This window comes from Mercenaria mercenaria, chromosome 8 (genome assembly GCF_021730395.1).
Source record: "Mercenaria mercenaria strain notata chromosome 8, MADL_Memer_1, whole genome shotgun sequence".
NCBI lineage: Eukaryota > Metazoa > Mollusca > Bivalvia > Venerida > Veneridae > Mercenaria > Mercenaria mercenaria.
In genome coordinates, this window is record NC_069368.1 from 28,547,805 (window position 1) to 28,570,364 (window position 22,560).

General features: G+C 33.8%; 1 protein-coding gene across 1 annotated transcript in view; it reads left to right on the forward strand.

Annotated features, from left to right (window-relative positions):
• Positions 1-750: 750 nt before the first annotated feature.
• Positions 751-22,560, forward strand: part of LOC123565430 (myosin-IIIb-like) — a 57,262-nt gene continuing 35,452 nt past the window's right edge. The window contains exons 1-18 of the mRNA XM_053549628.1: positions 751-997; positions 4,471-4,536; positions 5,701-5,831; positions 6,385-6,487; positions 9,491-9,593; positions 11,754-11,910; positions 13,903-14,008; positions 15,170-15,289; positions 15,854-15,962; positions 16,739-16,959; positions 17,651-17,737; positions 18,010-18,075; positions 18,804-18,920; positions 19,583-19,694; positions 20,530-20,594; positions 21,078-21,140; positions 21,578-21,697; positions 22,221-22,306. Coding sequence (XP_053405603.1) covers positions 887-997; positions 4,471-4,536; positions 5,701-5,831; positions 6,385-6,487; positions 9,491-9,593; positions 11,754-11,910; positions 13,903-14,008; positions 15,170-15,289; positions 15,854-15,962; positions 16,739-16,959; positions 17,651-17,737; positions 18,010-18,075; positions 18,804-18,920; positions 19,583-19,694; positions 20,530-20,594; positions 21,078-21,140; positions 21,578-21,697; positions 22,221-22,306 — 1,943 coding nt within the window. The 5' untranslated portion in view covers positions 751-886. The remainder of the gene's footprint in view (positions 998-4,470; positions 4,537-5,700; positions 5,832-6,384; positions 6,488-9,490; positions 9,594-11,753; positions 11,911-13,902; positions 14,009-15,169; positions 15,290-15,853; positions 15,963-16,738; positions 16,960-17,650; positions 17,738-18,009; positions 18,076-18,803; positions 18,921-19,582; positions 19,695-20,529; positions 20,595-21,077; positions 21,141-21,577; positions 21,698-22,220; positions 22,307-22,560) is intronic.

The window sequence follows — 22,560 nt, forward strand, 5'->3', positions numbered from 1 at the left end:
AGATTGTTTGATGTATGGCTTTGAAATTTTGAACACTTGCTTGCCATCATTGCCTTATCCAAATCCACAAATACAGGTACATTGTAAGTCTTATCTATTTTTTTTACTTTCATCTGAAAATCTCTGGTAATATTTTGACCCCATTTCGAATAGCCGAGCTCTTATTTTTCATGTCATGAAGTGAAAGTTATAGCTATCATGTAACATGTACATGTACTGACTAAATCATTTTTAAAAAAGCTGAATGTTTTCGAAAAGTGTAAACGTTATTATTCTAATTTATAGTAAAACAAATCTTGGGATATTTGTTAAGATGTGGTCTTTAAACTATTCAAAAAAAAAAAAAAAATGACCAAAGCTATCCCTTACACAACAAAGTCAGTGCACGTGCAAACAATGGCAAGGAGAAAAAAAAAACAGGTGAACTTTTATTAAAAGGAGAATGTTTTGAAGAGATTATACATTTTCCATTTTATATTGAGCTACAAAAAGAATTACCACATCTATAATTTCTTTGAACTAGAATGCTCTGTCATACTGTCTCATTTATTTCTTACCGCACGAGACATTTAATAATCGATTTTGTATGATCAACTTTGACATTCCTTATATGGCATTAAAGCATCTAAGATACTAACTGACGCGGGTGACACATTTCAATCTGTCACGAAAACCTTTCACGCAAATAAACCAATGTTACTATTTTTAGGTAAATTTGTAGTTAGTAAGTGTATTGACGTCTACCTGTAATCAACAGATCGTGACGATCTATTTTTATAAAGATAATCGATCTTGTAAAAGTAAACACACAATACACAGTCAAAGTGGAAATACTACTTATAAAGTGGAATATTAACAGTGACATTTTAAACAGATAAAAAGCAAGATGGAGCGACCGCCACCTGGAAAAGTTGAAGATTTGGCTACCTTGGCGAAATTGGATGAAAAAGTTTTATTGGATGAATTGAAGATTAGATATTACAATAATGATATATATGTAAGTTGGATCTAAACTTCCGCGTACAAACGTAGCTAATAGCGTGCAATGTGCAATTGATTTAAAATTGTGCTTTGTTACACGGGTATATTATTTTTGCATGCACATTTTTTTTTTTTAAATATTCAGATCAAATATGTTTTGGAATGGATCGAATTGAATGGAAAGGACCATCTGTCTTAAAATGTATTTAAGTTATATATTCATGCGCGGATCCAGAGAGAGAGAGAGAGGGGGGACCGGCTGCTTCTTCATACGACCCCGACATAATTCATATTTATATTAATTATCTAAAAGAATCTAAGACTTCTACCTTGAAGAAAACTTGATTTTATCATTATCCCCAAATTTAACAGGTCAGCACATAAAACTGTGAAAATAAGAGATATGTTGTATATAAAACTGCAGTGGAAAGGTGTTCTTAAATGCTCCTAAAATGCCTTGGAATGCAGAAAATGAAGCACTAAATTTCAAAATTTTCCGAAAGGGGGTGGGGGGGGGGGGTCAGATCGACCCCCCTCTGAGATTTATAATAAGCTGGATGGAGCATGATATTCAGTATATTATTTCATTAAACTTTATTCATAATAATTATATATACTTTATTTTGTAACCTTTACAGGGGGTTTACAAGCTTAATCTAATATTTTACCAGAAAGTTTTTGGACAACCAAAAAAAAAAAAAAAAATAATAAAATAAATAAATAAATTCTTAATTTGGGGAGAAGTATGAATACAGCTTGGATTTCACATGATATCTTGAAGTCAAAAATGATTTCTTGGTGGTATCTTTAATTATTTGACAAGTAAGAATTGCAATAGTGTATCTCGAGGGCTTAGAGCGAAACTGGTCTATCTGCTTCTATTTCTATATACAGATAGAACAGTTTCGCTCTAAGCCCTCGATCTGTAGTTTCAGCAGTCTGGCAGTGTATTTCTGTGATGTGAACATGCATGTGCATCTAAAATTATTAGATATTTTCCAAAATTATGGCCGATTTTTTACTTTTTAGCTTATCTGATTTTTTAAAAAAAAGTCTATGAGGTATTGTCATCACTTGATCATCAGCATGGGCATTGCTGGTTTAGATCCATTTTATCTCAAAAACTAAACAAACTTTTGCTTTGAATTATCATCATTAGTTGAGAAAGTAGAGCAAGAACCATTTATAATTCTTTGGTGCATATTGTCATAGTTATGGCCCTTTTCATACATGCACTAAGGAAAATGATGATTAGAATTTCTTGTTTAAATTTTGGCATATGGTCAACTTTTCTTGAAATTCAATAGAGCTTCATTATTATCTTGGTGTTAGAAGGTCAAGTACCATAACTCTTTTTGCTATGTGTCAAGCATTTACAGAGGAGTGTTGGCACCTGCATTGATATACTTTCTGTTTTGTTGTGAAGTGATGTACACATTATGTTGATCAGTAACCAACAATTTAAAGCCCATCTATAAAATTGTGTCTATTAATTGTCATGACACATTGTAATAGTTAAAGCATATATTGACAACAACTTCAAATGAGTTCAATGGCATCAATTAATAAATGTAAAATGCATCGTAAAACTATTATAGGTAGCATAAAAATGACTTTTCGTGTTTCTAACAAATCTGTCATATATTTGACACCGAGCAAACCATTGTAAATATATTGTTAAAGTATATAATACACAGATATATTGACACATCATAGATCAGAAATGACATTGCATAATGCTGATGTTATCTTTTATTTTAATAGAATACATAATGTATACAAGCAACTTAGTTCAGTAAATTTAAAGGGACATAACTCCAGATGAAGATCAGATTTTCACATAAATCAAAACAGAATGATGCATGTGTTAATTAACCCGTTACCCTGCTAAATTTCTATAATGAATTGTCCATCTTTCTGTTTGGACTGTGAGAACTATTAACTGTTTAAAGGGGTGCTCTAATACCAAAAAGATACTGACTGAATGGCAAACTGCAGATCTTGATCAGACTGTATGGATGTGCAAACTGATCATGATCTGCACTGGCGGCAAAGGTGTCCAGCATAATAAGGGTTAGATTTAAAGTAACTGAATTTCATCAAAGCTCAAAAGGGTTCTATTTCATAGCTGATTTCTAAAACCAACACTAGACACAGAAGAAGGTGAAATTAGAAAGTTAACATGAGGGGGGAGTGGCCTAGGGAGTGACATCCAGCAAAACCACTCCATATTTTTAAAGAAAAGTTTTGCACAATAGTAACAAAAATGTTCTTGAGAAAAAACATTACAGTACATTAAAATGCTCTATATATTAAAACAGGTTCTGAAGTTCCTTATTCATTGTTATTTCAGTTTGGGGGTGGTGGCATCAAAAGTTGTGGGGGAGTGGGGACAATTAAAGCACAGGCATCTGAGTGGGGACTGCCCCACCCGCACATTCCCCCTCTCCCCCAACACCCATTAGAGAGCTTAATTTTCTAAATAATACACAATCTGATGCCATACATGTACCATGTACATAAAATTTGATATATACTGCTTATATAATGCAATTAGTAACTAAATGAAAGTATTTTACTGTCTAAATTTCTAGAAAAAAAAAGATAATTATAACATAAATGATTCAGGACATCCTTTTATATAGTACATGTATCAAAACACATCCTCCTTCAATTTGAATAGTATTTAAAATATGATCCATCCTTTGTGTCAGATGACAAAAAACTGTATTGTTATCATGTGAAAAGTTTGAATGTATCAAATTTAGATTCATGGTCTGTAGTTATGTAAATTTATATTGATTTAGATAAACTAATACAATCTTCATTCAAAGTCCAGAGGTAAAATGTCAAGGAAGTTATAGGATTTCATATCATACTGATATTTGACATAATTTGCTCATTCTATGTTGATGAGTCAAAGTGGGTGGAGCTTTAACATGTGATAAAGGCTTAGTGCGTCTGGTTCATAATGACTTTGGTTATAATGCGCCTATTAATGTGGTTATTATTGTGAACATAGAAATAATTGATTTTATGTTATTAATATCTATTTTCAGTAATTGTCATATCATATATTTGTAATCAGTTTGAATATTCAGTTGACAAAGCAGAAAGAATTATTTTGATCCTTTCTTTTTATTACCTCCCTTTAATATTATTCTAATGTATTAGTTCATGTGCAGTATTGAAAGTGGTACTTTTCTAGCCATGTAACAATGCATTTTTTTTCTTTTTGGACAGTTTTTTGTTGTTTTTTTCTTTATATTGTAGAATTAAAACACTGCGGAATTTTAAGTTTTGTCCAAGCTGAATGGGAGTATACAGAATGTCTCCACAATAAAATGTTATGAGTTTTGTTTATTGTTTTTTTTGTACCTTACAGTTCAAGGCTGTGAATGCTTATAATAAATGGGGTTTTTTTATTTTTCATTGGGTTGAATTCAGACTCCTTTTTACCTTTTATTACATTTTCCTTCTTTTTTGCAGACATATGTTGGAGACATCCTTATTGCTGTAAATCCTTTCCGAGATATAGGAATCTATGATGACCAGGTATGAATATTTTCCGAAAACTTTTGGAAATATCTTTTCTTATTTTACTTTCAGAGTGTTTATACACTGTAATATTTCTTGATAAGCAATGTAATTATCGCTTTTATATACTTAATATCATTAAAAAAAAAATGCAAGTTTAATATTGGTGTTTGAATGAGTTCTAAGTTAGAGAAATAAATCCATATTAGTTTAGTTGATACTAATTTATTTTAGCTCAATTTGTGATGATTTAAGCTTAAAGCTTATTTGAACTACTCTGGAGACTGCTTCCTGGAAAATCCAGTACTGGTGTCATGTGAGAAGTCATGGTCGTGACCCCAGTGGGATTCAAACCTACGACCTCTGGGTTGTGCGGCTGACACCTTAACCACTAGACCACCTCTCCCCTTATATTTAGATCACAATATCAGATGGAATTTATATCAAAACCAAAAAATTTAAATCAAATTTAAAATAATTTGTGAAAAATAGTTTTACGACTTATGACAGTATAAAAACAGTGGTAGTGGTTGAGTCTATCTAGAGGTATAGGGTTATTTCTTGTAAGACACTAACCAGCTTGCCTGTGGAAAGTTTGTGGTTCCACCAAAGTGCCAGACTTTGCCTTGAGTAATGCCCAGAAGAACATGTCATTTTCCAACAGTACACCTGCACAGTCAGGCATTTGATCTTAAGACTTAAAACCTAATTAAAACATGCAAAATCGATGTAAAATATTAAGTTTTTAATACAACTTATTTTTATTTACCGGTACATTAGTAACATAACCTGACATTTTCTTATGTCAGTTTCAAGACTGAGCTATGAATAAGCCAATGGGGCCTCCGTGGCCGAGTGGTTAAATCACTTGCCCCTCATCGATGTGGGTTCGAGCCTCACTCGGGGCGTTGAATTCTTCATGTGAGAAAGACATCCAGCTGGCTTACGGAAGGTCGATGGTTCTACCCAGGTACCCGCTCGTGATGAAATAATGCATGGAGGGGCACCTGGGGTCTTCCTCCACCATTAAAGCTGGAAAGTCGCCATATGACCTATCATGTGTCGGTGCGACGTTAAATCCAACAAAAAAAATGAATAAGCCAGTTGGATTTTGGAGTTTTGAGGCTCTTAATTCTATAACTTTACACAAATATCAACTCCAGTTGTATTTCTTTGTTTTAGACCTCGTACTTGTACAACCTTGCAAAGAAGACGGACCACCCGCCACATATATTTGCCATTGCCGACAGTGCCTACCAGTGTATGATTGGTCATGGAGGCAGAACACCAGAAAACCAGTGCATTCTTATCAGGTAAACATAGTTCTGATAAGTTCTCACTCACAAGTCTATGTTACTCATAAGTCTATTAAAGCCAACCATAAGTCAGTGCATTGCAGTTGAACTAAAATCTGGTGGACAATACTTCTCATTTTATAAGTCTATGTATCCCATAAGTCAATACATTTCTGAAAAAAAAAAAAAAGTTATGAATTCTCACCGATTAGTCTGCTCAAAATTGTCATTAATTCTCACCCATAAGTCTATGTAAGTAATTCAAATCTTTGTTAAAAAGAAAAGATGAATATTTAGATATGTCTATAATCATTTGTTTTTCAGTAAAATAACCTGAAGACACATCAGTGTATAATACTTTGTTTAGGATGAGCAAACTAAATTAATAAATTCTTCCTTACTCCATGATATATGATAAGTTTACATCAGTCAAGCATTTCTCTCATTTTAATGATGGAATTTGATCTTTAAATACTTCATAGTTACAATAACTACAGAAATCCCTTGAAAATTCATTCAAGGAATTTTGTTGTGCGATAGATTGAATTTGAACAATATTATGTATTTTCAGTGGAGAGAGTGGGGCTGGTAAGACAGAGAGCACAAAACTGATTATTAAACAACTGGTGGAACTTTGTCATGGTAACACACAGCTTGAACAGCAGATTTTACAGGTATGAGGATTTGAAGCGGAGAAACAATTACGACAGAAAATGTTTTCAATTTTAATCTTTAGCCCGGTGATTCTGGCTTTGCTACCAGTGCAGACCAAGATTAGCCTAATCACATCTGTGCAGGCTGATAATGGTCTGCACTGGGTGCTATTCAGTAAGTAAATTTTCAGTGAACACACATTAAAAAAAAAAGGTAAGCAGACCTAATTGAATGATAGTCCAAAATAAAATCTGGAAAGTAGATCCCTCGGAAGCACCGAGAACAAGGCAAACAGTGAAAATTGCAGCCTCGGTTTGATTGAGTCTGTTCATGGGCAGTAATGGAAAAAGCAACACTGCCCACGCCCACTAGCACCGGCTTAAGCAGTATTCAATCTTTAAATCTAAATGAGTTGAAATCAATGTTCCCGAAGGGCCAGAAAATATAACAACACTGAGATGAAGTCGGACGACTTTTTACGGCCGCCACACAGCACTTAACACCCGTTGTTGTGAAGTAAATAAAATCTGGAAAGTAGATCCCTCGGAAGCACCGAGAACAAGGCAAACAGTGAAAATTGCAGACTCGGTTTGATTGAGTCTGTTCATGGGCAGTAATGGAAAAAGCAGCCATTTTAGAACGGATGAATAATTATGTGATTCTGAACTTAGATGGATCTTACACACAATAGGATCTGTGAAGCGGAAGAATTTGTCCCTTGATTCATCCCAGTAGGCATTTGACGTCGGTTAGACGTCGTATAGACGTCGGATTAACGTTGGATTTTGGTTGGATTTGCAAACCGTTTAGACGTCGGATCCTGACGTTGGCTAGACGTCGCAATCCGACCATTTTCCAACCTAAATCTAACCACTTTTCAACAAAAATCTGACCAAATTTTCAACGTAATTTGCAATCAAACAAATAATCAACACATGTATTTTATCATCTTTATTTCATATTACGGCGACGTAAGTCTAATACAATAAGTCCAAAAAGTAATTGAAACTTTCAAGTTTCGTCATTTTTGCATGATTCTTCAACTCCGCCAACATTTCCAACTGAAATGTATAAAATTTGACAGTTTCATTATTAAACATATACAAATATACTAGTGCTATTACTAAGAGCATAATTAATACGTGCCAAACAAATATGTAATATTTTAAATTCTATGAAAAAAGTATTCTATAACTTCGTAAAATGTAATTAAATGAAATTGCTTTTTTAAAGTAACAAACAAAAATAAGTCAAATTTTTAAAAAAAAAATACGGAATATAAATCAGTATAACTTTTAAAATAAGTATAATGTTTAAAAATCTGTTACTCACGTTGCGGATCCATCCCTTTGTGTAAAGTATTTATAAACTTGCTCTATCTTATCCCAATAAATATCAAATTACAGGAAGACTGTGTAAACCGATGCAGGCTTATCTCGCGAATGTGTGACTAATAGACAACATGTGTAGAAGAGATCTGTGTGAATTTAGAATAATTTATACATGTGTATAGAATGCATTTTTATCTTGAACAGTTTTAAGTTCGTGAAAAAATCCGTCTCCGAAAATAGACAATCTCATGCGATATTGTAACATAATTAAAATAATATTTGTTGTGAGAATGAACTATTATTAATAAGCGCATGTCCAGGCCTTTATGAAAACAAGTAAATATCTGTAAACAATACTAGCAAAATTATACCAGTTAGTTTTATAACTAAAAGCATTTATCAGACTTTCTATCCAACCTAATTCCAACGTCTTCTAGACGTCTAAGTCTGACGTCTATTAGACGTCGTAGATATGACGTTGGTTAGACGTTGGATTCAGGTCGCCGACGTCGCGACCAAAAACCAACGTCTAACCAACGTCGGTACGACGTCAGGTGTTTACTGGGATAGAGATGAAACTTTTTATAATTACATGAAAAATAAGATCTTTGATAGAGTTTTGTCTTCATCATAACTTCCCCATAGTTGAGATACAATTTTAAATAATGTGTAATATCCTTCATGAAATATGAGCTGTTAACTCTCCTAGGTTGGTGTTTAAAGAAATTATGAATGAATTGCTTCTATGGTTACGCCTTAAGTTAGAAATTTAATACCATCAAGGCCAACTTTGATAAATGCTCATGAATTTTCAAGTTTTGATATTGAAATTCAAGTATAGTATGTGCATACTGACCTGACATTTTTTTTATGTCTTCTCATGTATAATAGTAATCTTCCATTTTTACTCACAATTAAAGGATGGGAAACTTTGCCCGTACCAAGTGATGAAAGCAGTTACATTTGTTGAAAGGCTTACAGTGAATTGACAAACAGCCAAATTTCATGTTGAAAAATTGATATATGCTTGAACAAATTTCCTTCTTAATAAAATAAATAGGTAGTATATATATTTTTTTAAAATTGTATGTTTTTCTCAGGATTGTAAACAAATTGACAAGTTTCGGTCTGCTTGATATTTTTATAGATCAAGTAAAACTTTTTTCTGTAAAAACAACCCAGTCCTGTGTATAAAGACTAAAATGAAATGAAATTTAGTGATTTTTGTTAACAAGACTGGACAATAAAAAGTAAATCTGGTGATTTTAGAATAGAAAATGTTGACATTTTTCAAGACACTTTATTGTGTTGCAGTCTTTAGACGGAGATGTCCTTTATTTAGAGGTGGTCATTGTATAGAGATGTTTTTTATATAGAGGTGGTCTTTATACTGAGTTGGTCTGAATTCAGAGTTGGTCTTTATTCAGAGGTGGTTTTAATTCAGAGATGGTGTTTATTCAGAGGTGGTCTCTTTTTCATAAGTGGTCTTCAAATCAGAGTTGGTCTTTATACAGAGGAGGTCTTTATTCTGAGGGGGTCATTAGAACATGTTTGAGTGTATACTGTAAACTGCTGAAGTGTCAGCATTTATCAAAAATGTCGCTTACATGAAACCATTAATTGAAACCAAAATTATACTATAAAAGAATTTAATGCATTATAATAAACAGAATTATATAATTTTGTGTCTAGGTAAATCCACTGCTGGAAGCATTTGGTAATGCACAGACGCTAATGAATGACAACTCTAGTCGATTTGGGAAATACATTCAGCTTCAGTTTCATAATGGCCAGGGTGAGTTCACATATTTTAGTATGTACAGAGGAGTAGCTTTTTAGAAAGTGATTTTGGGATATTCTGGGACATTTTTACTTTGAAAATACTTGATTTTGTTAGCTAGAAATAATAATCTGTGTGTGGCACATAAAAATAAATCTGGGTACATAAAAAGTGAACATCTACTTAACAAATGTTTTCAAAAAACCCTGGAAACTAACTTCTGACTGCCAAAATAAAAAGAAATAAATAATGAAAAGATATATTACAGTTCAGGCTCATTAAATATGGTGTTAGTTGGAAAACCTTAAACACAGATTGAAAAAAAATGTTTGTTCCTGGTAAGATGCTTAAAAAAAAATTAGGGTAGGTAGTATCTATAATTTTTTTTTTTTTTTTTTTTTTTATTAAGTGGGAAATTATTTTGGTGTCAAAAATGAATACAAATAAGAGGGTTATGCCTGTAGAGCATCTGTTAGTTGATTTCTGACATCACTGACCATCATTTTAAAGCATAAAAAGTGCAGTGTTTAAAAAAAAATTCTCCAAAGTCATAAAAACATTTAGAATCATGCCAAAAATTCAGAGTAGGTTGCGATACCGGAAACATACAATTTTTTTAGGCCTTATTTTTGTTTGAGCTGATTTCACTTAAAACTTAGGAGAAAACATCTTTTCTGTACATAAATATATTCATTAGAAAATGACATATTATAACCTACTTTATAATTTAATTTATTCTGGTTGTACAAATAATAATTTTAACCTCATTTGAAAGAAACTTTATTATATGAACTTTTGGCAGATCATTTTGAAGGTAAGTCAGGAAGTTTAGAATGCTGTGATCAAAATACTAAACAAATTAGAATTTCAATGATCTGAAATGATTTTGCCACCCTGATTTGGAGTAATCAGTAACTGTCCTTGTTTCTGTTATTTTTTGTACACATTTTCTCTTGGATGAGTGAGCTATATTGACTGGTATAAATTAAGATTGATTTGTTTTCATTAATTGCCTTCAGCTCTTTTTTTTGTAAACAAAGACGTTAATTCTTTTCTTTAGTTGTCAAAACTTTTTCTTTTTTTTTTTGATGACCAAGGCTACAAAGCTGTTTTTGAAGACCAGTCTCAAAATAAACCTTTGTCATTGGCCGATTTCTGTTGAGTACTCAGAAACAACCAGACAGATTCTTGAGTTGTGAGACTGGGACCCCAAACTTAGTTTTTAACCTTCAATCTGGATATAAAAAGTTTTCTCAGACATTTTCAAATGTTTCCCCTCCACATTTTCAACTTTATAGGATAGATCAAAATTACTGTAGAAAAATACACCAATACTAATAATAGTAATCCAACGTGTGATTTAACATCTGTCTGTGTGATGCACTGGTTATATATATTCAAATGAATATGCCGTTGGACCTGACATAGCAACCTATGTGAAGCGAACACTTGCCCTAATCAGTCGCTTAGCTTACTTCTTAAATTTTCTTTTTATTCTGATATCAAATTGTGTTTAGCAGCCCTTTTGAATTAACCCTTATCATGCTGAACATGACTGATTCTACCTTTGCGACCAGTGTAGATCTGATCAACCTGCACATCTGTGCAGTCTGATCATGATCTGCACTGTTCGCCATTCAATCAGTATCTTTTTGGTAAGCACCCCTTTTAACACTTAATGGTGCTGTCCAAACTGAAAGATGGGCAAGTTCATTATAGAAATATAGCAGAGTAAGGGTTAACTGTGTTGTTCCATCGTGCTGGCTGGTTCTTTGCTTTATATGTTTGGCTGTATCATGTGACTGTGCCTTAATTGTGTAAACAAACTAGGCTATTAATATATTATCACATTTTCCCTTTAATTACCTCCCTTGCACTATGTATATCAGGTGCAGGAGTTGTTGATCCTTGCAATCAGAGGTATAAGAACTGTTCTCTATAAAATGAAAATTTGCAAGATTATTATTTTGAAATTTAATGGACTTAAACCTGTTTCTATGCTTTTTTTAAAAAAAAAAAGCATTTGAAAAGGAGCCCATGCCTGCATCATGTGCATCAAAATGTATATATTTCTGAAACAAAAATGTAATCTTCCTTGTTTAATATTTGACAATTTTTTACCAATACTGAGATCAGTGCAGCTTTATTTATTCGAAAGAAAGTTTTGCATTACAGTTCTTGGAGCAAAGATCTCTGAATATTTGTTGGAGAAGTCCCGACTGGTTCACCAGGGTCCTGGGGAAGAGACTTTCCATATCTTTTACTACATGATGGCAGGACTTCCTAAAACTAAACAGGAACATTTCTGTCTAGCTGCGGCAGATAAATACAGGTATAGTATGAATTATAAACCCTATTGTGCAAACACTTCTCAGCAACAGCAGATAACTATCAGATAAGAAAAAATGGCCGACCTCTTTATGACAAACCCATTTAGCCTTCATTGTTTGCTCTGGAAGACTTGTGCTGTATAATGGTTATAGTTAAATGGATATAGCAGTTTATTATAGTGTTAGCATTTCCCTAAGAAATATTTAAGAAATAATGTATATAAAAACAGCTGTTTTAATGTTATTAATACACAGAAAGAAGTTATACGTTCGCGGAATAATTTCACCGGGCATCTGAGCCCGTTTGAATTATTCTGGTGACATATAATCAATTTTGAGTGTATTAGTTTAGGCAAAGCACAATTTTGCTAAACATTATTTCGATTCTAATATGCCCCCAATCTGAAACAGTAGATAAAATATATAGTAGCGCTCTTTCTTGGTCTAAACAAAAACATTGATGTCATCGCACGTTAACGTGAAGTCATTTTAGCGCAAGCATGTTTTAACAGAAACAAGCATAGTAGAATATACAGTAAAACCAGATTTTGTAGAGCTAAACAATGGTCTTTGTTTGCAGGACTGGTGGTCATTGTTAACGTGATAAAATGCATTGTAAAATAGAAAATAATGGGTTTTAAAGCTAGGTTTTTATGTCCACTGGTAGTATTTGTGCACAAATATGACTTTACAGTTAAACCTGTATTAAACTGGCTGGTTAAGGCGTTATATAGGTGGCTACTAAGACAAGTCTGCCCGATTTCAGTTAATGCTCAGTTTTGTTTTTTAAATGTATATAAAATCAAGCTTTAAAATCTGGAACTCCTGAGTTCTTTAACTGTAGCTTTTATGGTTTCCAAGCATTTAAGAGGGTAGTTGATACTTTCCGTACGAAAATATTAACCAGATTCTGCCTTAAATAAGCAGGAAACCACCTAAAATATCTGTCTAACAAAGATTTTCCTGCTAAAATAAGACGGACATGGAATCCTTCTAAGTTTACCAGTATTCCGCCTACGGGCTTAGGCGGAAAAGTTAGACTGACTTAATGAATTTCATGATTTTTGAATAAAATAGCACCAGTTTTGGCGGAAAAATGATAGTTTGTATAGTTTGAAATTCTGGACCATGTGGAGCACAGTAGATTTATGTGAATAGCATAATGGTATCAGCTACAGTAAGTGCCTTTATATATATATAATACACAAGGCATGAAATCAAAAGTACAATGTGATATTTTTTCCATTTATTTGATTCATATAATTCTAAACAGATGCAGACTTATTTTTGTCATCAGTTTTCATGACTTTTAATTCTTGTACATTGTAAATGTTTTGATCAGTACTTGATCCCCATGCTTCTTATTTTGTCAAAAATATGTATTTTGCTTAAATAATTAGAAAAATGAAAATTACAGTTAAAGCTATAAATCGTTACAACACTGAAATTTTGATATACATGTAGCATTGTACTTTGTATTTTTTAGATTCTTACAATTTAACCAAATGGCAGACTTTTTTCTTGTTAAGAATTTCTTAAGGCGGATTTTTTTCCTGCTAGTGAATTCTCTAGGCAGAATTTTAAGGCGTATTTTTTTCCTCCTAAATATTGGCTAGGTGGATTTTTTAATTAACTGGTTTCCGCCTTAGAAAATTTGCATATTTCGCTGCGTATTCCTGCTTATAGGCAGAATCTGCGCTATATTAACCTGAATTGCAGTTTAAGCAGAATCCGCCTACACCTTAGGCGGTTTTCTCAGATTTTTCTGGGCGTAAGGTTTCGTACGGGAATTCTTAATTCATGACTGTTTTTAATTCATGTACGGCTCTGTTAATAATAATTGGTATTTTAAGTATTAAGCTAAAAATATTAAAAGTACCCAATTTACAGTAGAATATATTACCCATTGTTAATCAGTATTAAATTTTATTCAGTATCATATAAAAACTGTTTTGCATATAATAAATGAAATTGTTACTTATTTGATCTTGCAGATATTTAGCTTGCGGTACTGCTGGAGTATCCAAAGACAAGGAATCTTCTAAAGTGAAGTATGATGAACTACTCAATGCTTTGGACTTGGTTGGCTTCACTGATGAGGTAATAAAAACATTCTACCTTAATTTCCTTATTTTACGAAATTGTACTGGAAAAATTGAACACCAGAGATAAGGGAGAGGTGGATGCATGTAGGGGGCAGTTGGAGAATGGGGTCACCGTCAGGGGAAACCACATTCTACGGCTGATGTTTGCCTTTTATCTTTATTTAACAAAATGTTGTTGGATAAATAAATTGAACATTGGTAATTAGGGAATGGTGGTGGTGTGGTGGGTTGGGGTGGGGTGGAGAGTGTGAGGGGTAAGTAAATTCTTCTGTTGATGTTCTGTTTTATGTCCTTACTTAATGAAATTGTCCTGATTGAATTGAATGCTGAGTATGGGGGAGTGGAATGTGGGGTAATTAGGGAATGGTGGTGGTGTGGTGGGTTGGGGTGGGGTGGAGAGTGTGGGGGTAAGTTAAGTCTTCTGCTGATGTTCTGTTTTATGTCCTTACTTAATGAAATTTTCCTGATTGAATTGAATGCTGAGTATGGGGGAGTGGAATGTGGGGTAATTAGGGAATGGTGGTGGTGTGGTGGGTTGGGGTGGGGTGGAGAGTGTGGGGGTAAGTAAAGTCTTCTGCTGATGTTCTGTTTTATGTCCTTACTTAATGAAATTTTCCTGATTGAATTGAATGCTGAGTATGGGGGAGTGGAATGTGGGGTAGGCAGTGTTTTAGTTCTCTATTTACTATTGGAAGTTTTGTTTGTGCTTTAAATGTTTCGGAACATGGTCTCCAAAGGAAAAAAAGAAGCGTCTATGTGACTGAGTGTTAAAAATTACCAAGTTTGAATCACTTGCTGTGGGTTTCAGCCTGGCTTGGCTCATTATATTAATTATGGTCTGTATCTAGGAGCATCTAGCTAGTGTCTTTATTCACCATTTAAATTGGAAAGTTTCCATACTAGCTTCAAGAGTGTCGATGTAGTCTTCAAAAAATTATAATTCTGTAACGTAGAAACAATATGATATGTTCACTATGGTATTCAGTGTCCTTCATTTTTCTGTTATTTTTAGGAACAATATGGAGTATTCACCATAATAACTAGTATCTTTCAGCTTGAAAAATAATGTTTATGTTATTTTTAGAAACAATATGGTCTATGTTCACCATGGTAACTAGTGACCTTTACCTATGAAATATATTTTTGTCAATTTTAGGAACAATATGATATGTTTACCATGGTAACCAGTGTCCTTCACCTTGGAAATGTGAGCTTTGAAGAAGATGATAATGATGCCTCAAATATTCCAGATATGGCTCCAGTAGATGTTGTTGCAGTAAGTATTTGAGACAGATCCTATTTCTCAGGCACATTAGAAATACTATGGTTTGCTGAAAAAAAGATCAAATACTGATTACAGTGAGGTATTAGTTGCTATTATTAATTGGACATCATATTATGCAGTTGGGGAACAGTTGGTAGGAAAACATGATAGCAAGGAAGAGGAGGTGCGGTTTTTCTATGTTTAAACCTATTTGCAGCAAATAGTTAGATTTATTTTATTTGTTAAAAAAGTTATTTATTTATAACTTTGATTAAAACTAGACAGCACAGACTCCTATGATATTGCTGTGGTAATGGATTTTACACCACTTTCAAGCCATCGACTCAAAGATCTTTGAGATTTGAACCTTTAACTCCAGGTTTTGATGTCTTTACAGTCAATGCCCTGTATCAGTTTGCCACAATCTTATTAGAGGAAATTGCTGTGTGATATTTTAAGCTACAAGACTATCATAGATGATGAACACAATTTTAATACGGCAGGGATTTTATGTTTCTGTCAAATATATAACTGCCTTAATAGATTTTGCAATTTAGGGACATTGTTGAATTTCAGAAATTATTGGGTGTAGATAGCCAGGACCTTGCAGGAACTATGACATCCATTGTTACACATACCAGAGGAGAACAGGTTACTCGACATTACACCAAACAGCAGGCAGAAGGTAAAATATATTGAATTCAGTGATAACTTGAGGAGCTGACAAATTAATTATTATTTATATTACCTAAATAATATCCATTCTTCTGCAGCAGTTTTATTTTATACTTTGCACATTTTTTCCCCATGATCCTAAAATCTGTATCAAACCATGTCTAACTTACATAAAGGACAGAAAAGATGTAAATTTGCATAACTGAAGCATATTTTTCTTAGTATCTTTCTTCCAATTCCACATTAGTCCTCTGTGGCCAAATGGCTAAGGTCTCTGAGTTCAAATCACTTGCCCCGTACCAACGTGGGTTCAGGTCTCACTCAGGGTGTTGAATTCTTTATGTGAGGAAGCCATCCAGCTGGCTAACAGAAAGTCGGTGGTTCTAACCAGGTGCCTGTTGTGATGAAATAATGCACGGAGGTGCACCTGTGGTCTTCCTCGACCATCAAAGAAGGAAAGTCACCATATGACCTATAATTTTATCGTTGTGATGTTAAACAGACAAAAACAAAGAAACAGCCCAAACACACAATCATGTATATACGCATGCACACTGATGCACAGGTCTACACTTGCATGTACACATTTTTTTATGCTTTTGAATATAATGTTTTAATTACTGACCACTGCCATTATTACCTGTTGCCTTCATTTTGAATTATTTCACTGATTAAAAATATCTTTTGCTTTTATACATTTTTAAGTTAGTGCTGGAAACATGGTTGCATGAACAAGACAAATTTTCATTTGTTAGTTGTTTAAACCAGTATGTTTCGATATTTCAGAGGCAAGAAATGCTGTGGCTAAAATTTTGTATGGTCGCCTGTTTGGTTGGATCGTGAATAAAGTGAATCAGTTACTGGCCCCTACACACATTGTTCCGCATAGTGAGCAGAGGGAGATCGGCATTCTGGATATTTTCGGATTTGAACATTTCGAGAAGAACAGTTTCGAACAAGCCTGCATTAATCTTGCTAATGAACAGCTACAGTACTTTTTCAACCATGTTAGTATCAGCTTTATTTTGTTATGCTTACAATTCAAAAGCATTTCAAAGAGGAGCAGTGGTCTAGTGTTTAAGGTATCCGCCACTCGACCCAGAGGCCATGTGTTTGAGCCCCACAGGGGTCATGACCATGTCTCCTGATATGACAACAGTGCTAATTATTCCAGAAAGTGGACTCAAGAGTGATTCAAATAAACTTAAGCTTTCATCACAGCTGAGCTGAAATAAATTACACATACAACAGCAGCCACACATACAGAGTGAGTTGACCAGAGGCACAGAATGAGACAAAGCTGCTATGACAGAGAGAGAGAGAGAAAGAGAAATTTAGATTGACGCATGTCTGGCCAATTCAGCCTAGTTGTTTATGAATAGACAGCCTGTGCCCCAGCGTAGAGCACTTATACACGGGAAGCCGCTTTTTCTGGGAAGAACCAGTAATAGCCTCTTAATTGGAAGGGAGACACTCCAGAGCATCTCAGAAATTTCCAGTGTCAAGCCTGGGATTTGAACCCTGGACCTCTGGATTGACAGTAATGCATGTTACCACTAGACTACCGAACCACTTACAAAAAAATCATCATGAATTTTTGTACTGATTAATGAACTGGAAATCTTTTCTGGTTCACAACAAAAGTAATTGCTTGCCAGCACGCTCCTAGGCTAACGTCATATTTTGTGTATATTTCAGCATGTGTTTAAACAGGAACAAGAGGAATATAGTCGTGAAGGTATTGACTGGAATGAAATAAAATTTGTTGACAATCAGCCACTGTTGGTAAGTTTATACAGTCATGAAGATATCAACCGGAATAGAACCACTGTATGTTTTATATTCAAACCAGGTTTAATATTTTTGAAGAGGATTATCCATATTAAGATGAAATATTTTATTTGAAGACTCTGATATAGCACATAATTATGTAATATTTTAACTTAATTTTAACCTTTTTTCTCTAGATGTAAGCTGAAAAAAAAAAAACAACAAAAAAAAATAGTTTGTGTATACCAGTATACACTATTTGAATGTTGTTTATTTTCAATTTCCAGGACTTGTTTTTGGGAAGACCAGTTGGCATATTAACTGTACTGGATGAAGAGAGTAGATTTCCAAGGGTAAGAAATTCTCTCATCACTCAGTTACTGAGCAGTCGAAGTAACTAATGTAAAATGTGAAAAAAGGTTCCTTGTAGATTTTAGTAGTTTTAATTTCAACCTTAAGTAAGTCGGAAAAAAAGTAACTTTTTCGACAAAACACAAGATTTTATATCAACAGAATTGAACATTTCACAGTATATGATTATTTTGTTCGCTGCATGAAAATTTTTAATGAGAAGATTTGCGCGGTTTTAGGCACATTAGAGAAGAATTTATCAAAGATAATAATTTTGGCCAATTCACGATAGTCTACATATAATAATTTTGTCTTCATGAATAAAAAGAAATGATCAAAATTTTGTCATGTTTAAACTTAATGTAATAGTTTTAGGCAACAAGAGAAGACTTTGGTGGCAAAGATTAACCAGAATTTTGACACATTCACAGTATTATATTATTTATTTGTGTGTCTGCAAGTAAATAAGGAAATTATCAAATTTGTCATGTTTAAACTTTAGCCTGCTGGCGGCAAGTGATTCTGCCTTTGCGACCAGTGCAGACCAAGATCAGCCTGCACATCCGTGCAGTTTGTGCAGTGCACAACCTGCACTGTTCGCTATTCAGTCAGTAAATTTTCAGTGAACACCCCTTCGAATAAGAAATGTTATTGCTCTAATTGAATGATGGACCAGTCCATTTTAGAAATTTAGCAGGCTAAGGGTTAAACAATTGTAATATGTTTGTAGGCATCAGAGAAGACCTTGGTGGCAAAGTTTAACCAGAAGTTCGGCAATGTGCCATACTACAAGGCAGCCCAGAGTAGCAATGACAGTAGATTCACCATATTGCACTATGCTGGACAGGTTGGTATACCAAATACGGTGTTTCCCTTGAAGCAGAGGAAAGTATGGGAAATTAAAAATTAATAGGGAATTAAGGGAAATTTCGAAAAAAATTGGAAAATGTCAAGGAACTTTATGCAATTATTTTATTTAGCAATCAGTTAATATTTTTTTCTTAAAAGGCTTGATACAGGGGTGGATAGAAGGCAAAATTCAAAAATTTCTTTCCTGAAAAATGATGATTCGGTATATACTTTAGAATTTTATTAATAAACAGTATTGGCAAAATGAGACCACCTTTTCTGTAAGATAATGTTGTAAAGCTCTTATATTTCTGCTTTTGAATTTCATACCATGCAAGAAATATTGATGCAAAATACCAAATAAAATTGTCCGAGAAAACTGCTTTGTGTCTTGGAAATGTCTTTTTTCTGTAGCATAGAACTTGATTTGAAAGCATTTAGTTAAGCATTATACAAAGAATATTACTGGAAAGTCTTGATTTCCCAACACAGAAAATTTAAATTCACATCTCCAGGAGCAACAGCCTCTTCATAGCAAACATATTTTACTCTCAGTGATGTTCAGTATAGAGAGATTGCACTGTGCCTATGTGATCTTGGCAATCATATCATTGCTCATAATAATTATAAGAGCTTGGAAAAATTTGTGTGTCTTTCCAGGTGACATACAGTGCTGATAGTTGGTTAGAGAAGAACCGAGACACACTGCCCCCTGGTGTCACGGAGATGTTACAAAGCAGTAACAATGCTCTTGTCAAGTCCATATTCAGAGGTAAGTTGTATGTAAAAATGCCTAATATTTAAAGGGGCTTGTATCCTGCATAACACTGTTGTAAGTTTATCGTGCACTTAAAAATAGCAATATTCCTGTATTTCACAGACACATCTAAGCTTTGTGTTTAAAACATTGCTTAATTAAGGTGTGGAATTCTTTCATGGGAGGAAGCCATTACTACTGGAAGGTCACTGGTTCTATCTGGGTGTCGGACTATGCCAGAAAAAATGTCTTAGGGGACACCAGGGGACTTCCTTCACTGTGAAATGCTGGAAAGTCACTGTTACAAACCAAATTATATTTAATGAACTTTTTTTAAATCACACCAGATACTTCATGTGGTGGATGACTTTAGGTTAATTTCTTACTAGTCTCTTTTAACTATTATAATGCTGGACAGTGGACACAGTTGATTCTGCCTTTGCGACCAGACGTGTAGATCATGATCAGCCTGCACATCCATGCAGTCTGATCATGATCTGCACTGTTTGCCATTCAGTCAGTAATTTTTTGGTATGCACCCCTTTTAACAGTAAATGAACTGTCCAAATTGAAAGATGGAAAAGTTCATTACAGAAATTTAGCAGAGTAAGGGTTAAGTCATTTTTATTGAAAGCTTTGTCACTGTTGAGTCTGCCTCCCAGAAAAGCAGGTACTGGTGTCATATAAGGAATTGCCATTGTAACAGCATCAGGGTTTGAACCCGCTACCTCTACATTAAGTGGTGTTCACCACTGCATGTTCTTCGGCAGGTTTCAGTCAGTTGGTATATCTGAAAGTGAAGAGTTATAACGTATATAAGATAAGGAATCAATAAAATATTTCTTTTCAGCTCAGGTTACGAGAACAGGAAGTTTGTCATTTCAAGGGAGACAATCCACTCGGAAAACAAGAAGAGTGAGTTTTATTGCAATTCTTTGATTTATTAAAAAATTGAAATAAGTCGATCATAACCTTAATGATATTTGATCATGTCGGTACCGAAGGTTGCAACTGGATAATGGAAAGATATAGACAATATTTGTTTTGATGCAAGATATATCTTTCACTGAGTGAACACCACATGAAAAATTTTCATTAGTAGCATAGCCACTATTGAAAATGTAAGATGTGTTGTTCATGGTTGAAGGATAATTTGATTTTACATGGAAAAGACACGAAAAAAACCCAAAAAACAACAGAATTTCTTTTTATTTCATGATTTAACAAAATACTACCCATTGGAGAAAAATTGATTAGAAAATATTTCACTCTAAATTTCAACATTTTACTGAAAAATGTGTAATAAAATATATCAGATAAAACATCAGTTAATTTTATAATGTTAAAATGTGATTTGTTTTTTTCACTGTTGATATTTTCAAATTTTGTTATATTCAGGGCCACAGACCAAGTCTGGAAGCTGCAAGAAAAAGAAAACTGACTGTTGGTGGGCAGTTCAAGGTAACCCTTTTTTCTGAAATATTTCTGTTCTTAGTAAAATCCTAACTTTTGTGTAAATTTACTTTCTGCACTTGTTAGAGGGAACAAGTTTGTCTGTTTACTTAGAAATACTCCGTTATTGTGAAGTTTTAAAAGAACAAGATGTTTTGAACTGCCTGATAATGATATTTTCATATTTATGAAAAGAAACAATGAAATTGTTAATGATTAATATGTTTAAAGAGCACATGTTTTAATTGCTAACACCTCCAGATTCATATCAGATGTTCCAGATCATTATAAATTCCTCTTATTTTTTTTGGTGTAAAAAATGTGATTATTTTATATGTAGTTTCTATAGTTTGGATTGCTCTCAACCTTGGATAATTCAGGCACCTTGCTCATCCCCCTGCAAGCTCTAACATTCACCGTTTTACCGTATTATTATATATTTTCAGAATTCATTGCAAGTATTAATGGAGAGGATGACATCGGCCACACCCATCTTTATTCGTTGTCTGAAACCAAATCATGTGAAAGCACCTGGTTCATTTGATTTAAAATACATTCAACAACAGGTAGGTTTAAATTAGATATTTTGTATTATATTAATCAAAAGTATCAACTGTAAATTTTATGGTCATTGTATTTATATAGAGAATATCTAGGAACTCATCGGTGGATATATTACGTATTTAAGGTAGCAGACCCATATTTGCATTCAGTGATTTTCGTGCATTTACATACTCTAGTCTGGCATGCATTTTGGCATTTTTCAGATGCTAATGTAGCTCATAGAAGCACCTGACTTTCCATTGGTGTTGAAGGATGCCTAAATTCCATAAGGAGAATGTGTAATTGAATGAAATTTTCCGGTTGTCATTATAGGTCCACAATCTTAATAGAAGTATACTATTACGCTGCAAATTAAAAGCGAATTTTCTTGATGTAAATCTAATTATATCTTATTATAAACATATTACACTAAGTCTTACAAATGATATATTTTATTCTTTTACCAAAGTAAATGGAAAATATTGTTGTGTATTTGAATTTTTTAATGTACAATACTGATCTTTTTTAAAAACTGAAATTTTCCAGTTGCTGTATACTGGTATGTTAGAAACAACAAAAATTAGAAGAGAGGGATTTGCTGTGAGACCATCATTTGACGACTTTGTAAACAAGTGAGTAACTTTGTAACTTAGTAGGAGGCCTCTATGGCCGAGTGGTTAAAATGGCTGACTTCAAATCACTTGCCCCTCATGGATGTGGGTTTGAGCCTCACTCAGGATGTTGAATTCTTCATGAGAGGAAGCCATCTAGCTGGCTTACAGAAGGTCGGTGGTTCTACCTAGGTACCTGCTCATGATGAAATAATGCACAGAGGGGCACCTGGGGTCTTCCTCCACCATCAAAGCAGGAAAGTCGCCATATAATC